This window comes from Dermacentor variabilis, chromosome 3 (assembly GCF_050947875.1).
Source record: "Dermacentor variabilis isolate Ectoservices chromosome 3, ASM5094787v1, whole genome shotgun sequence".
In the NCBI taxonomy this organism is placed as follows: Eukaryota; Metazoa; Arthropoda; class Arachnida; order Ixodida; family Ixodidae; genus Dermacentor; species Dermacentor variabilis.
The window spans coordinates 58377372-58398621 of NC_134570.1; the positions used below are offsets into that span (position 1 = coordinate 58377372).

The 21250-nt window shown below is 48.6% G+C and overlaps 2 protein-coding genes across 3 annotated transcripts in view; one reads left to right on the forward strand and one right to left on the reverse strand.

Moving 5' to 3' along the window:
- LOC142575704 (cationic amino acid transporter 2-like) overlaps positions 1-21250 on the reverse strand; it is an 84294-nt gene that overhangs the window by 21710 nt on the left and 41334 nt on the right. The gene's annotated exons all lie outside the window — the stretch shown is intronic.
- LOC142575705 (uncharacterized) lies at positions 6098-9167 on the forward strand. Its single transcript, XM_075685271.1, has 3 exons — positions 6098-6315; positions 7811-8061; positions 8771-9167. Exons 1-3 carry the CDS (start codon positions 6214-6216, stop codon positions 9030-9032), a joined length of 615 nt encoding a protein of 204 aa, XP_075541386.1. The 5' UTR covers positions 6098-6213; the 3' UTR covers positions 9033-9167.

The following is a 21250-nucleotide window of genomic DNA, read 5'->3' on the forward strand; positions in this document are numbered from 1 at the left end:
ATGGGAGCGGCATAGGCTTGACCGAGGCGTTAGGTTTTAAGGACAGTATACAGGGGGAACGTAAACAAAACTGCAGGACTGTGGAGACTAGTGAAAGAACACTCGAACACTGGTGACGCAAAGAAAGACATAACGTACGTGTAATAAAGCGAACTTTCCTGCTGTGGAAAATGTAACTTACTTAAGTACCACTTCAATATATTTCAATACACTAGAAAGTCAGAAAGAGCAAGCTTAGTGGTGTTTGCCGCCACTCCGCTTCAGATTGGTTGTTCATGTAATCATAATTATCTTCGTATTGCTCGTGGCAATCGGGAAGAAACAAACAGTGAGCTGTGTCATTTGTCCGAATGTCGCACAGCACCCGTCCAGAGTCAGCCTTCCAAAAATCAAGGTCTTCAATAATTTTAAGACATCTCCAGCACGTGCCTCTGCGCATAAGCGAACATATTAAAGCTGAGACCTCGAACAACAATGATCGATACTTTAAAAATGGAGTACGTGTGCCAGGTTCGTGCACAAGCACACTTAACGAACTTCTTTAAACTACTTTACACCACTACTATACATCTACTTAGGGCAGGTGGTCACTGCGGATCCGGATCATGAGACTGAAATAATCAGAAGAATAAAAATGGGCTGAGGTGAGTTTGACAGGCATTCTCAGATTATGAACAGCAGGTTGCCATTATCCGTCAAAAGAAACGTGTATAACAGCTGTGTCTTACCAGCACTGAGCTACGGGGCAAAAACCTGGAGGCTTACGAAAAGGGTTCTACTTAAATTGAGGACGACACAACGAGCTATGGAAAGAAGAATGGTGGGCTAACGTTAAGGGAATAAGAATTAAGAGAGCAGATTGGGTGAGGGAACAAACGCGAGTAAATTACATCTTAGATGATATCAAGAAAAAGAAATTGGCATGGGCAGGGCATGTAATGAGGAGGGAAGATAATCGATGGTCATTAAGGGTTACGGACTGGATTCCAAGAGAAGGGAAGCATAGCAGGGAGCGGCAGAAAGTTAGGTGGACGGATGAGATTAAGAAGTCTGCAGGGACAACATGGCCACAATTAGCACATGACCGGGGTAGTTGGAGAAGTATGGGAGAGGCCTTTGCCCTGCAGTGGGCGTAGCGAGGCTGCTTTTGCTGATGATGGTGACACCACTTTTACAACGTTTTGGGCCGTCCCCAAATAATAATCGTCACCTACCTTGCATATATTTCCTATCTTTAACACCCTTCGCATGCTGCACAGAACACTAATCCAACTCAAATTACAGGGAGAGCCGCGCTGAACAAAGAAAATGCACGCAAGGTAGATGGCTATAGTTGTCTGGGGACAAGGTTAGTTCCGACGGCTGCAAATTTTTCTTAGAGTGTAGCTTTTGCAAATGGAGTGAAAAAGAATCGCCGGTGCCTCCTTTCTTAGAGTACCCATATGCGTTAACAAGGTAATTTTTGCGACAGGAGGGAATAGGACACCTATGGAGAGGTCTCCAAGCATATAGCGATTACATCCTGTGTGCTCACAATGCCCGCTTAGGCGCTCTAGTACCGTGGGAGGGTGCCACCTTCGCCCACGCTGAATACAGTTAATCCTTACAGTCACGGTAATCTATTTTTGTTGTTCGGGTACAATGGCGATATAAATAAAACTGTGAACACATATGTCTGGGCGTAGGTGTCACTTTCTGCAAATGAAAGAAAGACAGGGAAAAAAATCGTCATAATTCAGTTATCTGCGGCGAGTAGCGCGAAACAATGTTTTTTTTTTTTTTCAACAGACGCCTGCCAGGTGTGACGAGAAGATCGAACAGTTTCTCTGCGTTAGTGCTGCTGACAAGTGTTCTTTCCTGTATCACGAGGGCCCTCTACCCATTACTAACGGGAGGTGAAGTCGTGACGGATATTTTACTGCTACTCGGGGAAATTAGTCTGGGAAAACGCCGGTGTCGCCGTGCACTTGTTTACACCAGCGCATCTGGACGCGACTAGGCAGACATTGTCGAACAGAGACAGGAAACTACGACCGAGCCTTTTAGGCGCAGTGCGTCCAGGCGGCGATGCGGTGCACGTTCGAGTGTGTGCGCATACCGCCTCTGTACCTGGGGAAGCTGCTGGGACTCTCGGAAGTGGGTGCGGCGGCTGCCGGCACCCGCGCTGCCTCCACTGTCGCTGCGGCTGTGGCCGCGGGGGCTGGTCGTCATACCTGACGACGCACCGCTGGTGGAACGACGGACGGCTGCTCGGGGACGCAGCGGGTGCGAAGCGAGGCCTTGCTGCTGCTGCCCCTGCCGCCAACGATGACGATGGCAGTGGCCGTACCCTTTGTCACCGCAGTCCGAGCGGCTACACAAGGATGATGACGGTGATTTCGATGCCGGAAAAACGAAGTGAAGACGCGGACGCGCCAACATGGTGACAATCGAGTCGAGATTTGGTCCACACAGCGCGAAGTGAAACTGCGTAACTGAGGCCGCAGTTTGCGGGGGAAAAGAAAGAGAAAGACGATGGTAACTGATACGAAACCACTGGAACTGGTCATAAAGGTTTGTTTTTTTTAATGAAACTGCCGATTCACTGGCAAATGCGTCACTATCCGGCCCCGTTATTCCAATTCTACCAGTGAAAGCACAGATCACGGCGGCAAGATTTCGGATGCGATCAATAATAAGATTAACCTTATCAAACGCACATTTGACTGCTTCTCCAGAGTATAAGCACCTGGCATTTCCCTGGCATAGCGACTCCTGTACGTGACACAAAGATGCTTGAGGTCTGCCTCACCAAATTACTCTGCCGCATTCCCTCGCTGAATTTCTATTTACACAGGTCGGGTTTGGTTCCCTCCCCCCTCTGTTCTTTTTGCAATGAGGAAGAGACGATACAGCACTTTCTTCTATCTCGTCGCCGCTTTACTGCGGTGAGAAAAAGATGGTTGGAAATACCTTTTCGAAGAATTGGCGTGGACTGGACAGAACCTGCAATTCTTTCTTTTGGAGCCTCCGCTTAGGGATTCAGCCACAGGGATGCATGTTTCGCTGTCCAAACATTCCTTACAGAATCTAAACGAGTGCACTGCTAAATTCTTTTCTTCTTGTTTTACTTTTAAATTAGTTATTACTCATTCAATATGACTTTCCTGATTTTATTTAACAGGTAATTCTGCGCTAGTCAATGCTATTTCAATAGCTATTGGGAAAGTTATGCTCCATATTAATTTCGAATAATCCACCCATTTCTTGGCCAATCCCCCATCGTGGGTAGGAGCCACACGCATCACAGGCTACAACAACAACAACAACAACAACAACAACAACAACAAAAGCATCACTCCGGCCGTTCGGCAGAACAGTTGTTTCTGTGATGTGCAGCGTGTTTTCTACGGAATAACTACTTCGCATATGACAACTTGCGAACGCGAGGTTGTGACAAATCGTGTAATATTTGCGGAGAATTGTCGTCGCCCTCGTCGTCCCTATTTCTCGAAGAGCCAGATACCACCGTGCTGGGTTGGATCTCCAAACTTTTCTGCAAATGACCATCCGCAGTCAGCGAGCGATAAAAATAGTTGTCGCTCGGAGGCCAAATCTCGGAGGCCACGGCCGCTCTATATGAATGGTAGAAACGCTAGCAAAAGGGTTTATGTTTTGAGTTTCCGCGTAGCAGAGTTATGTTTCCTCGTATATTCAAATTAACAGTCCGCCGCTATCATGTCTGAACGTTGTGCGTAAGTCGTATTGTACGATTTTAACGCGATAGCGTTACGGGCGCTTTGTCGCGGAAAATCGGGCGCCGACATCCCGCGTCTAGCGTCAACCGTCGTTTCGGCAAATAATCATTCCGAACACGCATATCAAACCACGCAAGTCCTCCATGTAGCGCAAAGAAGTTAAAGAAATAATTGAATTTGTCAAAGTAATATACGTCAGAAAAATCGTAAAGTACGACTTGCATACAACCTACAGACATGATATCGTCGGATTCTAATTTGAACATACGAGAAAACACAATTCTGTTACGCGGAAATTCAAACACAAACCCATTTTCCAGCGTTTCTAAAATTCAAAGTGTGGCCATGTCCTCCAAGATTTGCGCGCGATGGCGGGCGCAAATCTCAAAGGCCATAAAGAGGCACGCCCTGTTCTTTGCAACAGCGCCAGATGGCACTCGCCTCCGCCGCCTCGCGGTCCACGCAAGAGGCCGCGCTTCTACCAGAATGCTCGCCTTCATCCATGGCGTTCGCCGCCAACGTACCCCGCTAGACATTACGGTTACATAAGCTGCAGTTGCCAGAAAGCGTGAGAAGCAAGTTTGGGATTATGAATGCTATCGCGTTCCACTCTTGAAGGCGAAGCTAAGCGACCTCCACATTTTTTTTCTCTCACGTATTTCACCTTGATAATTCAATTAGTTCAGTAACCTCCTTGCGCTACATGGAGGGCTTGCGTGGTAGGGTATGGTTGGTTCGACAAGATTCTTGCCGAAAAGCCGGCGCGGGACGCCGGCTTTTCCGTGACACGGGGCCCTTAACGTTATAGCGTTAAGAGAACTAGAATTCCTCTCCGCTATAGTTGTGCCGTACAAGGTTCTATTCCTGACGTTCGCGAAGTCTTCCCCTTTGTTGTGCCACCATCGCCACCGTAACGCCGTCACCATCGCTGTCGTCATTCCTTCGTCGGCCGTCAACGTTGTGCCGTCGCCCTCGTCATCCTTGTTTCTCGTCGAGCCAGTGTTTGACATATCAATTTTGTCCGCTTTAGATGTACTATTAGATGCAATTCACAGAATTGTATAATCATTTGTAGTGGTTAAGTTACAGAGTTGTAAACTTGATAGTTTCGTTTTTGAAAATTTCCGATTTTTGCCAATTTTTAATAAAAAATTGACGACCTAACTCAAAAATTCGAAATCAACAGTCACTAGATTTGAGGTTTGTCTTTTAAATGCAACAAACCTCGTCAAATTTGGTGTAGTGGTTGCCGAGAAAAACGAATTCTCCTTTTACATGTATTTAGATAGGAGCACTCGAGCTAAAGCTTCCTCTTGTTACGTTTCGCCTACGACGCGCGGTATAGCCGGCGCGGATGCAACGGACGCCGGGGCTTCGTTCAAAGCGGCAGACATTTTGGCCCGTTCGGCGCCGCCGCTACGCCTCCCCGCCAAGCGCGTCCAGGCATGTTCCGATGCCACGTGTCTTCATGTGCGTGTGTGAGTGTATGTGCATATTGGTGCCCACGCTTGTCGAAGCGCGGCAGCCGGGGAGAGGAGCTCCCCCAACTGTGAAGCGAGGGGTCTGACCGGCGCCGGCACGACGGCTACGCCACCTTCTCATACCATTGTGCCCGAGCGGCGCGGCCCGGCGTATGCGCCACCTTCTCTTCCCAACGTGCCCGAGCGGCGCCGGCACGACGGCTGCGCCACCTTCTCATCCCATTGTGCCCGAGCGGCACAGTCACGTGCTCGTCTATAGAGGGGTTCCTTCTTGCCCTCAACTGCGAGAGTATAAAAGCAGCTGCCCCCGGACGCCAAGAGAGGCTCCGATTTCTTCTGTTGAGTAACGTGCACTCCCGTCTCTCTACTTCGGTCGACCTGACCGCCAACTCTTTGCGATGTTAGAATAAACAAGTTGTTTTGTTGTTACCAGTCGACTCATGCTTTGCCGGGACCTTCGGATGCTTCCAGTTGTGCCCCAGGCCGCCAGGCCAACGCTACCCTTGGGGCTTGCGACCCAGGTGCAACAACGGGCGTCAGCGCCGAGTTCCCAACACCAGCTATACCAACGTCCAGGGTTGCCTTTCCAGACTTTTTTTTGCCACTGACCATCTGTAATCCTCGAGCTTTAATTACGACGTGTTACTTCTTCATCATCCTTACGAGTTCCAGTGGTTTCGTGTCGGTTACCCCTTCGTCTTTCTTTTTCCCCGCAAAATGCGGCCTCAGTTACGCAGTTTCACTTCGCGCTGTGTGGACCAAATCTCGGCTCCATCGTCACCATGTTGGCGCATCCGCGTCATTTTCACTTCGTTTTTCCGTCATCGAAATCACCGTCATCATCCTTGTGTAGCCGCTCGGACTGCGGTGACAAAGGGTACGGCCACTGCCATCGTCATCGTTGGCAGCAGGAGCAGCAGCTGCAAGGCCTCGCTTTGCACCCGCTGCGTCCCCGAGCAGGCGTCCGTCGTTCCACCAGCGGTGCGTCGTCAGGTATGACGACCAGCCCCCGCGGCCACAGCCGCAGCGACAGTGGAGGCAGCGCGGGGCCCGGCAGCCGCCGCACCCACTTCCGAGAGTCCCAGCAGCTTCCCCAGGTACAGAGGCGGTATGCGCACGCACTCGAACGTCTACACCGCATCGTCGCCGGGACGCACTGCGCCTAAAAGGCTCGGTCGTAGTTTCCTGTCTCTGTTCGACAACGTCTGCCTAGTCGCGTCCAGATGCGCTGGTGTAAACAAGTGCACGGCGACACCGGCGTTTTCCCAGACTAATTTCCCCGAGTAGCAGTAAAATATTCGTCACGACTTCACCTCCCGTTAGTAATGGGTAGAGGGCCCTCGTGATACAGGAAAGAACACTTGTCAGCAGCGCTAACGCAGAGAAACTGTTCGATCTTCTCGTCACACCTGGCAGGCGTCTGTTGAAAAAAAGAACATTGTTTGGCACTACTCGCCGCAGATAACTGAATTATGACGATTTTTTTTCCTGTCTTTCTTTCATTTGCAGAAGGTGACACTTACGCCCAGACATATGTGTTCACAGTTTTATTTATATCGCCAATTTACCCGAATAACAAGAATAGATCACCGTGACTGCAAGGATTAACTGTATTCAACGTGGGCGAAGGTGGCACCCTCCCACGGTACTAGAGCGTCTAAGCGGGCATTGTAAGCATGCAGGATGTAATCGCTATATATGCTTGGAGACCTCTCCGTTGGTGTCTTATTCCCTCCTGTCGCAAAAACTTCCATGTTAACGCATGTGGGTACTCTATGAAGGGAGGCACACCGGCGATTCCTTTTCACTCCATTTGCAAAAGCTACACTCTAAGAAAAATTTGCGGCCATCGCAACTAACCTTGTCCCCAAACAACTATAGTGATCTACCTTGCGAGCATTCTCTTTGTTTAATGCGGCCCCAGCTTTACGTTGGCTTGTATGCGGAGGCACGTGCTGGAGAGATGTCTTAAACAAAATTATTGAAGACCTTGATATTTAAAAGGCTAACATTTACCTCTCGACGGACGCTGTGCAACATTCGCACAAATGACACAGGCTCTCTGCTTGCTTCTGTCCGATTGCCACGAGCAATAGGAAGATAATTATGACTACATGAAGGACCTATTTGAAGCGGAGTGGCGGCAAACACCACCAAGCTTGCTCTTTATGACTTTCTAGCGTATTTAAGAACGTTTAAATATCTTTATGCTCGAAGTTACATTTTCCACACCGGGAAAGTTCGCTTTATTGCGCGTTATCGCTTCCTTTGTGTCACCAATCTTCGAGCCATCTTTATCTATAGGCTCCACAGACCTGCAGTTTCATTTAAACCAAACGCCTCGGTCAAACCTATACCACTCCCAAACTTGTCGCTGGATAAATTATATATACTCTGGCGTTCCGACTGAGTATGCTTAATGGCTTTGCACTGTTTCCGCGCGCCATTCACGATCCGTCGTCACCTGAAAGCTTTCTCCCGGGGGGTTCGTGCCCGCCTAGCCACAAGGCCCACCCACCTTAATACCCTGTTTTTCGATAAAGTCCTACACTCAGTCACATCACCCGCTCACTCTCCCGCAACCGACTGTAGGGCACCCCGCGTGACATGTACGACAGCCTGCTGAACGACGTGAACAAGCGGGAGACGTCCAAGAGCAAGCCGTCCATCGCGTTCAGCGCGCCCCACGACAACATGGACTCGCCTTTCGGCTCGCTCGAAGAGTTCCGGGACTTCATGTACAGCTACTACACCGAGGGCCAGTCCATGATCGCGCACATGCGCGAACGCGTGCCCCGGGACCTGCCCGAGGTGGCGCAGCTGCTCGAGGCGTCCTTCAAGAGGTACGAACGGTCGGGGCGAGGTCTCCACACTACGCGCATGCCTTCGCGGTGTTGCAATATAACTGCAACGACCGTGCGACGACATCGTGCACAGTCACGCAGTTGTAAATAGCAGCGATTCTTTTCGTGTCTTCTTCTATTAGCGTGCATTGCTGTCATTGACTTGCATGTAGTGTTTGCAGTAACGTGTTCTGACATTCTGTGCTGTGTAAAAGATTATTTTTATCGGCAGCGCCAATATATTAGGTGCATCTGCGAAGGCGTCCAGCAGTCTTCTTTTTCTTTAGTTGCCTGCGGCAGATAGCGCAATTCTAGTCCTTTAGCTGGTCTACACCCGAGGAGGTGGACATAAATGCATAAAGAAACAGAATTGCATAATCGACCATGGAAAAATAATTGAATAATCGAATTTTTTGAGTGATTACATTGCGGCAAGTATTTGCAGTATACAAGTTGCCGCCGGGGAGTTTCGCAAGGCGAATTCACTTGAAACGCATCCTCAGGGTGGCACCAGTTTCTAGATCAGAGTTTCCAAACTCTGCTAATGAATACACTGGCGGTCCAGTCAATTTCGTGCTTGAAAGTGTAAAACTGTGCTTTGTTAAAAATGCAACTGGAACGGCAGTATAAACTCGCCAGAAGAAGTGCGCTACGGAGAAGCATGTAGACTGCGATCCGTGTAAACAGGCACACGACGCGCACGGCACAGGTACGTGATGATGAAACTCGAGCTGGACTGCTACTTCTCCACGGTGGTCAACTACAGCGCGGAGCGCATCTCCAAGGAGGACCTGCGCTACTGGCCCAACCACATCCTGAAGAACATGGACGAGAACATGAGCTGGATCATGGAGCTGATCCGGCGCCGGCCCAGCCTGTCCGAGTTCTACAACGACACCATGGAGCAGCTGAAGATGCTGCTCTACCAGATGCGCTCGGCCACCCAGCTGTACGACTGGCAGTCCTTCTAGCGAAACGTCGGGTTCGGCCGCGGCCCGTGACGTCACCGCCGCTCGCGCGCTGCGCCTCCTGGCGGCGACCGTCGACACTCGGTTGACGCATTAAACGTTTTAATCGGGCAAGCAATGTGGCTTTCTCGGCCTGACTTTGGTGCCTCCTTCTGTATTGCATTTACTTTGCGATTGTGTTAACGTCAAATAATAATATAACGTTGATGATTGATGACGCGGGAAAGGGAGAACTGCTATGTTACCGCGGCGCATAAAGTCATGGGTGAATAGAAGGTCGGGCTACAAATTCCCGAATGCCAGCTAATGCTGCCACGAAAGAAAGAACTTGACAGCGGGATATAGCTGGTTGCACATACTTCAAATTATTGAAAGGGGGAAAACTCATCCATCCGAATGTAGCAATAAGCTACAAAGGAAACGCGTACGGCCTTCTCAGAAAGAAAGATTTGCAGTTGAGAAAAAAATTCCTTCTGATCCAGGATCCCGGATCAGGAGGAATTTTTCCTCAACTGCGAAGCATTCGTTCTAAGAAGGCCGTATGGGCTTCCTTTGAAGCTTTGTGCTACATTCGGATGGATGATAATTTTTCCCTTTCACGAACATTCCTGCAGTTTGCGGGATTCCGCAGACGTGACTTGACACTTCGGTTATTCAAGCATGTGCAAAAAACAAGCCTGGCTATCAATTTCTGCATGAACATATTACTAGTTCATCGGTCCTTTGCCTTTGTTGTCTTGTGCCCGTATGCTTAAGTGTGGCATTTTTCTCATACATGCCGAACGCGCACTTCCTTGCTCCCATTACTTTTCCACTGCTCGCTATATAATAATAATAATAATAATAATAATAATAATAATAATAATAATAATAATAATAATAATAATAATAGAATTCACACCCTGTGGTGCTTATATAGGTTGTCTCCAAACAATAAACGTCACCTAACTTGTGTGAATTTACTTATTTTTTTTATCACCCAGTGCTCCCAACTTACTCGGTTATGGAGAACGATATGCCACGCTGATATGCGCATGTTGGCGACCTAAATGTATCGAGCGCGCAGTGTTAGAGAAAGCAGAGACGGCCAAGATAGACGGTGATCGCCATCACGAAGAGAAGTTAAGCCGCAAATGGCGCAAAATTTTCTGAGAGTTTGGAGACAATACACAGCCGGAACACACGCTGCCACTGTAGAAAGGCTTTGTTTAGCGCAAGATGGTTATACCTCAGCCACACCCTACTTCAGGGCGATGTGACAGGGTGTGCGAGCTGAGCCAATAATTACTTTTTTTTTTCCTTTTTTGTAGTATACACAACCAAAGTTAATTTGGATGTGGCGGATAGCGTGATTATAGTCTCTAAGTTGGATTACTCAAAGAGGCGGACATTCCTTGCACGAGGAAGCGAGACGCACAATCGACTAATTAACAGCAACAACAACACCACCACCACCAAAAATCGCGAATGAAGTTTTTAAGCTATCCAGTAATTATACTGTAGTATACACGCTGCAATTTACGCATTGCAGCCGGAGAGGTCGTAAGGCGTAACCACTGTAACGAATTTTCGGAATGACATGCTGGTTTCGATACACTCATTCCCCAAGTCCGCAAAGAATTACATGGGCGTTCCAGTTAATTTAGTGCTTCAATGCATAAAAAGGTGGTTTATTAGAACGAAATAAATGAATTCTTGTTACTCAGTCGAACACGCATCTTGATATTTCTCGTGCAGGCATAGTGAACGTCTCTTCGGGTAATTGGGCTCGACAACCTAGGGTATCGACAACCTGGGGTATATATATATATATAACACACACAGGACGATGCGCCGTGTTCGCACAATCTGCGATGGTGTGAAAAAAAAAAGAGCGTAAGGGAGATGCTCCACGAAAAGTCGATAGCTTATTCACAAGTTGTTTATTACGAATGTCGCAGCCCTTTATGCACACGTCGGTACTAAGTGCCGGGAGGGGGAAAAACACACACAAAAGAAAGGAAGAGCTCAGAAGATAATGCAAACATGTAACCAAGGAAATCAATCATGAGTTCAGCTACCGACGTTTCGAAACGTCACGCACTTTTTTTATGGGAAAGCGCGACGGGAGGTCGCAGCTTACCCGTGCGGTATATATGAGGACTACCTAATAGCATGCCTTTCGTGATGAACAAATCTACGGAGCGCTCGCCTAGTAGTCTGTTTCCTTCTTGTTCTTCTTTTGCCTCTCTTTTTTTTTTATCGCGTTCTTTTTATTTAAGATAAACAAGATCGACTTGCCTAATGGGACTCCAAAAAGCTACCCTATAAGGCCGTCTTCCAATAATCGCTGTAAACGGCTCAATAGACAGCTTAAGCGGACAGCGGCCATCTTGAGTCTCGTTATACTTCTTACAAAGTCGAAAAAAGACAGTTTTGCGAACACAGTATTGCAGCAAAAAAGAAAAAAGGAAACGATGCAGGCTACTTTGCTTGTCCAATCGTGATGGCGGCTGAGGAGAAGGGTTGGGAAACTCGACGGGCACGTATTTCTGGCTCACAGCAAAACGTATTCACGTTTTCTGACGCGCTTAATGTGTAAGCGATCACGTGTTTCTCGTACGTTCGCACACCCAAAGTGTTAAATTACAGCGATAAACCGTGTGCGTGTGTGTGTGTGTTTCTTTAGCTTTTTGTTGACGTGAGGTGGCGTCATGTTCGCAGAGCTGGTTGCCCCAGGACAAAAACATACCGGAGAAAATATTGCCACCAAGATGACACATGTGTACGCTGCAGTAAAAAATCCGGAGACCACTTAGCGCATCCTATAATGGAATGCGAAGAGATTCATCCACTTAGACGCATGGTTAACGTACCGCTTCCAGAAGCGCTTGGATTTAAAGCGGACGGAAGTGTCAACCGATCGGCATTCGAGATAAGCAAGATACCTTTAGAATATTCGTGGAAAGAAAAAAAAAAGGGAAAATTAAGATCGAATCCGTTGCAAGCACAGGCAGTGATGCAAGGTAGATTGAGAACTTTTGAGGAAGAGAAAAAAAAAGATTAAGGAGACGTTTACGAAAATGCTACAATGTAAATCATGTACGGCACACATGATTAGCTGAAGCAGGCTACGTGACTATTTGTCACGGCCACGTTTTGAAGGGGATGCGAATAAATGGTCGTGATCGTCTTCCAGACGCGGTTCCAGATGCTTTCCATTGCTTGAGCTCGAAGCTATCTTTTTAGCTGTCGACGTAAACTGCTGATACTACGCTGGCCAGAATGGAAACACACCTTAAACCACTTTAGACGGTTAAAGTATCGTTTCAGAATCCGATTTTTGTTCACTTAGCGGGAAGAAATAGCGTGAATATTAGTGTGTAAATTGAAATCCAGACTTGCTGTTTCTTGAATCACGCGCCGAAATATCAGCCTCATAGTGGCGGAAAGTTCTAGTAATTGAAATCTTACAGCGAAATTAACGAATATGGAGTCTTGAAGAACGCACCTTACCAGTCTAAATCGATTTAGCGCTTCTAATCAGCGTCCACATACAGTTTGCTTTCCGTTGGAGTGCGTAAACCAACGCGTTTGCTAACGAGGAGTTCAACTCGAACGTTTTCGCGAGCGTCTTAGCTGTGTTTTTCCAGCCTGTTCTCCATTTATTCGCGCATTCAAGGTAACAGTTCCGTTATGTGCCGACAGAGGGCATGCTGGGCGTCAAGCTATACTGCAGCGGTGTTCAGCTGATACATCATCCACACTTTCGTTCCGCGCTGACCGAATAACTACTGCATTATAGGCTCCGAATGGAAAAAGAAATGTTCGTGTTCGTCTAGTCGAAATGAGTGAATTACGAAGTGCAGTTTTGACGCGTTAAAACATAGTTATGGAAATCAGATGGTTACTTGAGTCTGAGGCTACCGTTTTTTTTTATTTGTTTGTTGCTGCTTAGTGCTTTCCATTCATAAATATAGCGCCTCGTTCCTACTATAGTTCAAATGCCCGGCGTAATAGTCTGTCTGAGGCTGCAGGGAGCTGCAGCAGGCAGTGACCTGCGCCAACTACAGGGGCTAACAATTGGCAATGCAGCCTCATCTCCGTGGCGGCGAGCGTTTCTGTGAGCAAGCTTTCCCTTGGCACGGCGCCACGGGCTCGAAGTCCACTCATCGGGAAGGCGTCGGCACCAACCCCTTTGTTAACGTCGTCTCAAACCGAAGCCTGGCCGCCAAGCGTTTGAATTCGGCTCGTTACGAAATAAACGCGCCGCGAGCCTCGAGTGCACGCACAGGCGAAGCGCCGCAACGAACGTCCTTCACGACCTGTATATATGCATAGCGCACGCGCGAGCGCTCTCTCCTCGTCGTCAAAGGTTTCCCAGAGTGCAGTATTGAAAAGCAGGAAAAGGGAGAAGTAGAGCAGGGCGGCCGCAGGTGCTCGTGCGCGCGCGTTGCGGCGCTTATACAGCGAGGCACCCGCTGACGTGGGAACACTTGCAGCTGGCAGCTTCGCGGCTGCGACAGTTCTCAGCAGGCGCGCCTGTATCGCGCCTAAACGGCGCGCGCGGTTCGTCGTCGTCGGCCGCGCGGCGGCGCGTTCGTCGGCGGCTCGGCTCAGCACGCACCGCACAGCTGGCGGCCGCTCACGCGACTAGCAGCGCGCGAGCGCCTGCAACGTCACCCAGAGGCCACTTGTTGCGGCCCGTCGGCGGGCAGCAGCAGCAAGGCGCCTGTCGGCCGGACTAGACCGGACCGGTTCGCGGCAGTGTCGCATGTAGTACATGCCGTGCGGACGCGCGAAGCGAAACGCGCTGTACCGTCGAAGCGGTGCAACCACATGGAGCGTATTGCCGGCGTACTCTCGGCGTCGCCGGGCGTCGGCGCGCGTCCACCTGGCGGTTGCAAATTAATTGTGTTTCAATCGTTACGACGGCAAGCGAACGCGGACGAAGGAAGACACGAGGGCGCGGCGCGGACTTAAAGAAGAAAAATTGTGGGGTTTTACGTGCCAAAACCACGATCTGATTATGAAGCACACAGTAGTGGGGAACTCCGGAATAATTTGCACCAGCTGGGGATCTTTAACGTGCACCTAAATCTAAGCAAACAGATATTTTCGCATTTCGTCCCCATCGAAATGCGGCCGCCGTTGCCGGGATACGATCGTGTGCGCGGATTTATCTCCAGGGTGCTGAACTCCGGCGCATTCGCTCAGGCTGCATGGCTTTCTGCTTCCGAGCAAAAAAGTCCACGGTTCGATTCCGGGAGCTACTGGGCGCATTTTTAGCACCGCGCCATTACGGCACCTATCATAGCCACTCACTCACTCACTCACTCACTCACTCACTCACTCACTCACTCACTCACTCACTCACTCACTCACTCACTCACTCACTCACTCACTCACTCACTCACTCACTCACTCACTCACTCACTCACTCACTCACTCACTCACTCACAAACTCAAAGCGGGAGAAGATGTACGAAGGAAAGCACGAAGATAGATATACTTCACGTGACACAGCGATAGTCATCAGAACGTTGACAGCTGATAATCGATAACCCACCAATGCACTGATGAACTCTATTGTCACCAGTGATGACACATAACATAAAAGCAGTGCATATATATATATATATATATATATATATATATATATATATATATATATATATACACCCCAAGAGAAAGAAACATTACAATACTGACTGACGCAAGCAACCGCGAAATAAAAACGCCTAGTCGAAGAACCTAAAATCGGCAACAACAAATGAAGTGTGATACAAGCAAGCAGCCTCGCAAATAAAACGTACAGGAAGAGTTCAAGAAAAAGAAAAAACACACACACACACACACACACATGCGGATAACTGCAGTCACGTAGACCGGCCTAGAAGCTTCCGGACTTAAGTGCTCCTTCCTCTCGCGTCTCTGGCACGTGGCTCCAGCCGTGGGCGCCTTCGCAGCGCCATGCATAATTTCCTGCGCGTCGCCAGGAAGCCTGCCGTGCTAAATTTCTTAGCATCTCCGGTCCGTCTTTAAGATTCAAGGAGGCCTTCCGCGCTGAATTCTTCAGTACTGTGCCTCCGGTTTATCTTTAACTATTGCAAGCTAATTTGCGGCTTGCGAGCTTGACTGCTCGCTCAGGCGCTCTCTTTGCCACACTGCCACTTTTTAGTGTGAAGAAATTCTTGATTGAGTGATTGATTGATTGATTGATTGATTGATTGATTGATTGATTGATTGATTGATTGATTGATTGATTGATTGATTGATTGATTGATTGATTGATTGATTTAACTCGCGCCATAATTTAAGTACACCAGCGTTCTGACACTTCGCCACCACATATAAACGCTGCCGCCACGGCCATGTGGTGAACCTTCGACCTTTCTGAGCAGCAGAGATTGGACTGTTGAGCTAAGAGTAGTGTAAAACGGGCTTTTTTGAGCAGGATCTGTGTGCAGAGACCGAGAATGTGCGTCATAAAGGGGCCGCGTGCTTGTTAAAAACGCTGCTCGGCTACCCTTCGATTGTGTGTACGCGCTTGACGTCCTTTTTCCTCTCTCTCTCTCTCTCTCTCTCTCTCTCTCTCTCTCTCTCTCTCTCTCTCTCTCTCTCTCTCTCTCTCTCTCTCTCTCTCATGCACCTTGCCTTCTCTTCCGTGTAGGGTGCGTGCCTAACCAGAAATAAATCTGGCCAGGCTCCGCGGCCTTTCTGTGCATCTTTTCTCTGTTCCCCTCTCCCGACGTGTGGCAGCCAACGATACGATTTTCTGGCTATATCGTCCCTGGCTTCTGCCTCTCATTTCTCTCTCTCTCTCTCTGTCACTCGAACCTTTCCTGCTCGTCGGTTCTTGAGCAATCTTTCGTCGCATCTGCTGTTTCGTGGCTTTCTCTCTCGCGTTGTTGCGTCACTGAAGATGAAGTCTTCTATATGCCGACGACATTACCATCTGGTCGTCCACAGGGTCCATCGGGGAAATGGAGAACCGCTTGCAGGAAGCTGCAGCCGTGGTGAGCGACTATGCTAAGTCATGCGGGCTCAGCTGCGCCCCTCAAAAGTCGGAGCTACTCCTGGTCTCACCGCGAAAGAAGCACACATCCGACTCGCCCACTATCAACATACAATTGGAGGGACAAACCATCGTTCCGTCTCAGAGCGTAAAGATATTGGGAATGGTTTTCCGGTCGGATCGCACCAACATAATATTAACTCACAAGCTTAAGAATACAACAGCCCAAGTTACCCACATGATACGGCGAATAACAATCAAGACAAGAGGCATGGGGGAGGCGGACACACTTCGGCTTGTCCAAGCCTTCGTCGTGTCTCGAATAACTTACGCTATTCCATACGCACTTCTCAACGCGACGGAACTCAAGGAAATCAGCACAATGATCAGAAAAGCATATAAGCAGGCGTTGGGACTGCCAATCAGTACGTCCACAGAACGCCTACTACGACTAGGTGTGCACAACACGGCCGAGGAGCTGATCGAGACACATTTATCTAGTCAGCGAGCAAGACTTGCGGTTACGGAAGCGGGGAGGTCCATCCTCTTACGCCTGGGGCTCTCTGCCCCTCTGAGCCATCCGCCGCCTCAGACTGCGAGCTTACCCCATGCCATCCGGAGCAACATCACCGTACGTCCTCTACCTCGCAATATGCACCCAGTGCACCACGCAGAGCGAAGGGAGGCCCGGGCCCTGGCCATACACAAGCGATATGGGACTTTACCCTCTACAGCCTACACGGACGCGGCTTCTTACCCCAGACGCGCAGCCACAACAGCCACCGTAGTCGTCAACAAAGTACATCGGACCAGCATTTCGCTCACACGATACAATCCCCTCCAAGCCGAGGAAGCGGCCATAGCCCTCGCGCTCTCCGAAACAGAGGTTGAAGTCATAGTGACCGACTCCCAACAGGCGTGCCGCGACTTTGCTAGCGGCAGAATTCATACCACTACGCTCCGGATCATCAATCAAAAGCCGCAAACGAGATCAGTCATGACCATTTGGGCGCCAGCTCATCAATGCATTCCTGGCAACGAGGTCGCCAACCACGTGGCTCGAGATCTGACCCACCGAGCCGACGCCGAGGAATCTGAACCCGAGCGCATGCGCCCTCTAGTCTCGTACCAAGATATCACACAACACTACAAGCTGACCCGCAGAACATATGCACCCCCACACAAGTCACTACCTAGAGAGCAGGAGCGATTCCTCCGAGCTCTACAGGTTAATACACTCCCCCACCCAACCAGAAATCACCTCATAGCACCTACACAATTCTCTCCGCAATTCCGCTTCTGCGCAGAGCCCGGGTCTCTCAGACACATAGTGGGGGGTTGGAGAGCGGCACCGTTAAATCCTCCGAACCCTTACCCCACTAACGAGCTTTGGGAGAGAGCCTTGGCCAGCTTCGACCTCGAGGATCAGCAACGGCTGATTTCGAGGGCCCAGGATGCGGCCCGAGCTCAAGGCATTCTGGAATGAGGACGCCTCTCCAAAGCTGCATTCACCCAATAAAAATGTTCATTCTCTCTCTCTCTCTCTCTCCCTCTCTCTCTCTCTCTCTCTCTCTATTCGACAGTTTCAGCGTGTCGCAAAATGTGGCGCCTTCACAAGCACCTCCAGAAGGGTACGGATGGACGGATGAACGGATATATATAGGGTCTCCACGCTAACGCTGGCGAAGCTCAGCAACAATTAGAAAAAGAAATACAGAAAAATAAAGAACGATATTTAATTTAGCATGGCGCTCTTTGGCCACACCTGGCCCTTGCGCCATTAAACATCAAATATTCATTAATTCATTCAACGATATTTAAAAAAAACAGTGCAAGACACGATTTCAAGACATATACGGTTTTCGGTCGTCAGACCTCTGACGACCATACCGTAGGTCTTATAATTGCATCTTGCAACGTGCTTCTTTTTGTAATCCTTTTCTTTTAATTTTTCTTTTTGTTTCGTTGAACAGCTTGCTAACGTTAGATGCAGGAAACTCTACATATATCTATAAACTGATAAAAGTGCAGGTGCACGTAGAAAAGCAAGTCCGGTCTTCATCGCTCTCGATGGTCATGGCCTTGCGTGGCGCCAACTAACGCTTGTAATACTCCTGAGGTTAACCGTCTATTACATGTACAGCCGACAGCAAAAGTTTGAAGACCATAGATGGCGCCGAATACCTTATTATTTTGTTAATCAAGTGGCGCAGCGTACGCGTGCCTTTTTGAGCAATGTAAGGAAGCGAGACAATTTCACCTTGCAAAGCTGTGCTGCAAGAAATTAAGAAGACAAAGAAAATGGGCTGGTGCCGTGTCTTGCAGACCCAGGAAACTGGACGGACTACCCAAGCCGCTGCCGCCGTTGAATTGGTTATAGAGGGTAGGTCACGTCATGCGAAGGTTGTGGGTTGGAATCCTTCCGGCAGTACATTGTCTTTGCGCCCCACTTTCATTTTCCTTTTCCTTTCGAACAATGTGAAACCCCACCGGAAATTTAACTCTCGTTGATGAATAATTATACGTTTTAAGAAAGAAAAGATAATTTGCTATATTAACTTTCAGTTGTTCGTTTTAGGGTTCCCGCACTGCGGAAAAAAATAATTGAAGTTCGGAAAAAAGAACGAACAAGAAGAACGACGCATTTCACAGCACGTGTTGAATATGTACTCTCGACAATGGTGCTACAGTCGCAATCTTTTTTCTAGAAAAAACGTTACGCATTGAGTACGTGGCCCGTTTCTTTCCTACAGTCGCCACGTGTCACCTAATTTCATAAATAAAAAAATATTTAGTGAAATATACTCAATGGTGTAATCGCAACGACGATTATCGCACCAATTCTTGCGTCCGCCACTGCTTATACACCAGGCTTGATCAGCAAAAAATTATCACCTTTTCCCCAAATCCGGTGTTTTTATTAGTGTAATACAGTCGTCGCAGAATTGCGCGGTATTTTTCGAGAGAAAAAAAAATAAAATATGATTGACATGAATTAATCGAGAGGTTGGCGCGTCCGGTGGTGGCGCCGGTTGCTCCTAGTCGCAGGACAAACAAAACTAAGAGCGCAAGAAAGAAAAAAACAAACAACAAACAAACAGGAAAACACCGAAGACAGGCAAATATCGCGAACATTTATTGAGAGCGCGGCACTGGGCCAACCACAAAACCGTTGTCAAGCCTTCGCGAATTCCGCCGCAGGTCCTTTTATTTTCATTTTAATTCTTACAATTGTTTTTTTAAATTTTAATTTCCGTTCACTTTTTTTTATGCTCATTCAGCATATTGCAGCGAAGCATCGAATATGCCCCGTGTATCCGTTCTATGCACTTTTACAGCGCGTTCGACCACCTCTTGTTGCTGCTGCGCTGACCCTGCAGTATACGAGGCGTGCGGCAAGCAACAAAGGAGCAAGCGACGAAGTTCGCGTGCTGTGGAAAAAAAAAAAAATCGCTTAAGCCTTGCATTGTCCTGCGCTTTGACAGGGCGCAGCTGTCCCGCTCAAAAAGCGCGCACAGCTCGGCCATCTCACCCCTCCTTCCTCGCTGTAACCCCACCATTTCAGACCGCCTTCGCCCCCCCCCCCCCCTTACGGTGCTCGAGAGTACAGTGCGGCCCTACCGTTGTGCAATATTATGCCCGATGAAAAATACCCGGTTTATACGTCGGTCGATTGCGCGGAATCGAAACGGCGGCGCGGCTGAGTCCCTCCGGCATTTTGTCCTCTGTGCGATCCTTTCCTGGTTCTTGCGAACCCGACTTACTTCTTTTTTTTTTTTTTCCAATTCTGCGTGGCGTCTGTCCAACTGTCTCTGCCTCGTTGTTTCCATTTTTTTGGCCTCCGGTTTGGTCTTTCTACGTCACTTGTGACTGGCGAGCTTACTTACGCCGTTCAAACATCCTTTTTTCTTTTTTTTTTTGGGGGGGGCAAAGTAAGATTGTAACTTTAGTACATTTGACGGTCGTGTCAAAGAAAAGCCCTATTATATTCTTACGTTGAAGTCTAGTAGGAAGGAAAATATTCCACAATTTAGAGGCCAGCACGCAGGCACAAACGTGGGTCGTCGATCGTCTTCGCCGATGTCTGTGCATAACCTACGCCTGTAACGGTTTCCGTCCTATCGGGTTCCTCCCCTGCGTTTTTACTACAAAAACTCTAAACGTTTCTTGTTTATCTCGAATGTCTGACCGGGTAATACTTCCATCCGCTTTGAATCCTGGTGCTTCTGGAAAGTGTACATTACCCACGGATCTCACAGGGTTAATCCCTTCGCATTCCATTAGGATGTGCTCAGTGGTCTCGGGATTTTTGCCGCAGCAGACACATGCATCATCCTATTGCGAATACTTGTTCCGATACGTTTTTTTTGTCCTTACGCAACCAGCTCGAGCCTCAAGTAGCAAGACACTCCCCTTTGCGTTATATTTTCCTTCCCGATTTCTTTCTTGCCGATTTTTGTAAATCTCTATGATCTTTTTTTTTTTTGTCCCCGTCCTCTGTATCCAATTTACAATCTCTGTTTCTCTCATTTTTTGTTTTCATGACCCCCGGTTTGTCCATTTACACTTTCAATTACCCTGTGCTTGGTTGCCAACTTTCTTGAACCTCTTCCCGTATATGACTAAGCACGACCCCTTGGCGGCAGAAGCGCCGTCCTGGCGCGTGTAAGAAGCGGCAGGAGGAGGAGAGGGAGGAGATGGAGGAAGACGGGTATACCTCTAGTCTGTCGACATGAACGACGACGTCACGGTACAACGGGCATCCAGTTCGTAGCGAGTCATGCGAGCACGATGCCGCACGCAACCTCAGTCCCCTGTCGAAGCCCACGATTACTGACCCGTGTAACGAGACAGCAGCTTTTCCGAAAGCTCCACGACACGGATCCGGCGTCAGCATGTTTACAGAAGCAAACTTTATTAGCATTACGTATAAACTTTTTTTCGCTTGATAATGATTGATGATTCTAGCATAGAGCGCATCACAACGTGCGTATGGGAGTCACTGACCGAATGTGGAGGTGTAAAAAAAGAAATAACTGGGCCGTATTCTCAATGCTCTTAGGGCTGTTTGTCACTGGCCAGCCGCCTTCGCTATAACGGTATGTTCGCAATTGCGTGTGTAGGCTGGCATTCGCTCTCGCAAACTGTTCTGCCATAAGAACAACGTTTGTGAACGAGGGCCCGGTCTCCTGTATTGTATAGGTGTTCTGCTCCGCGTGGAGTT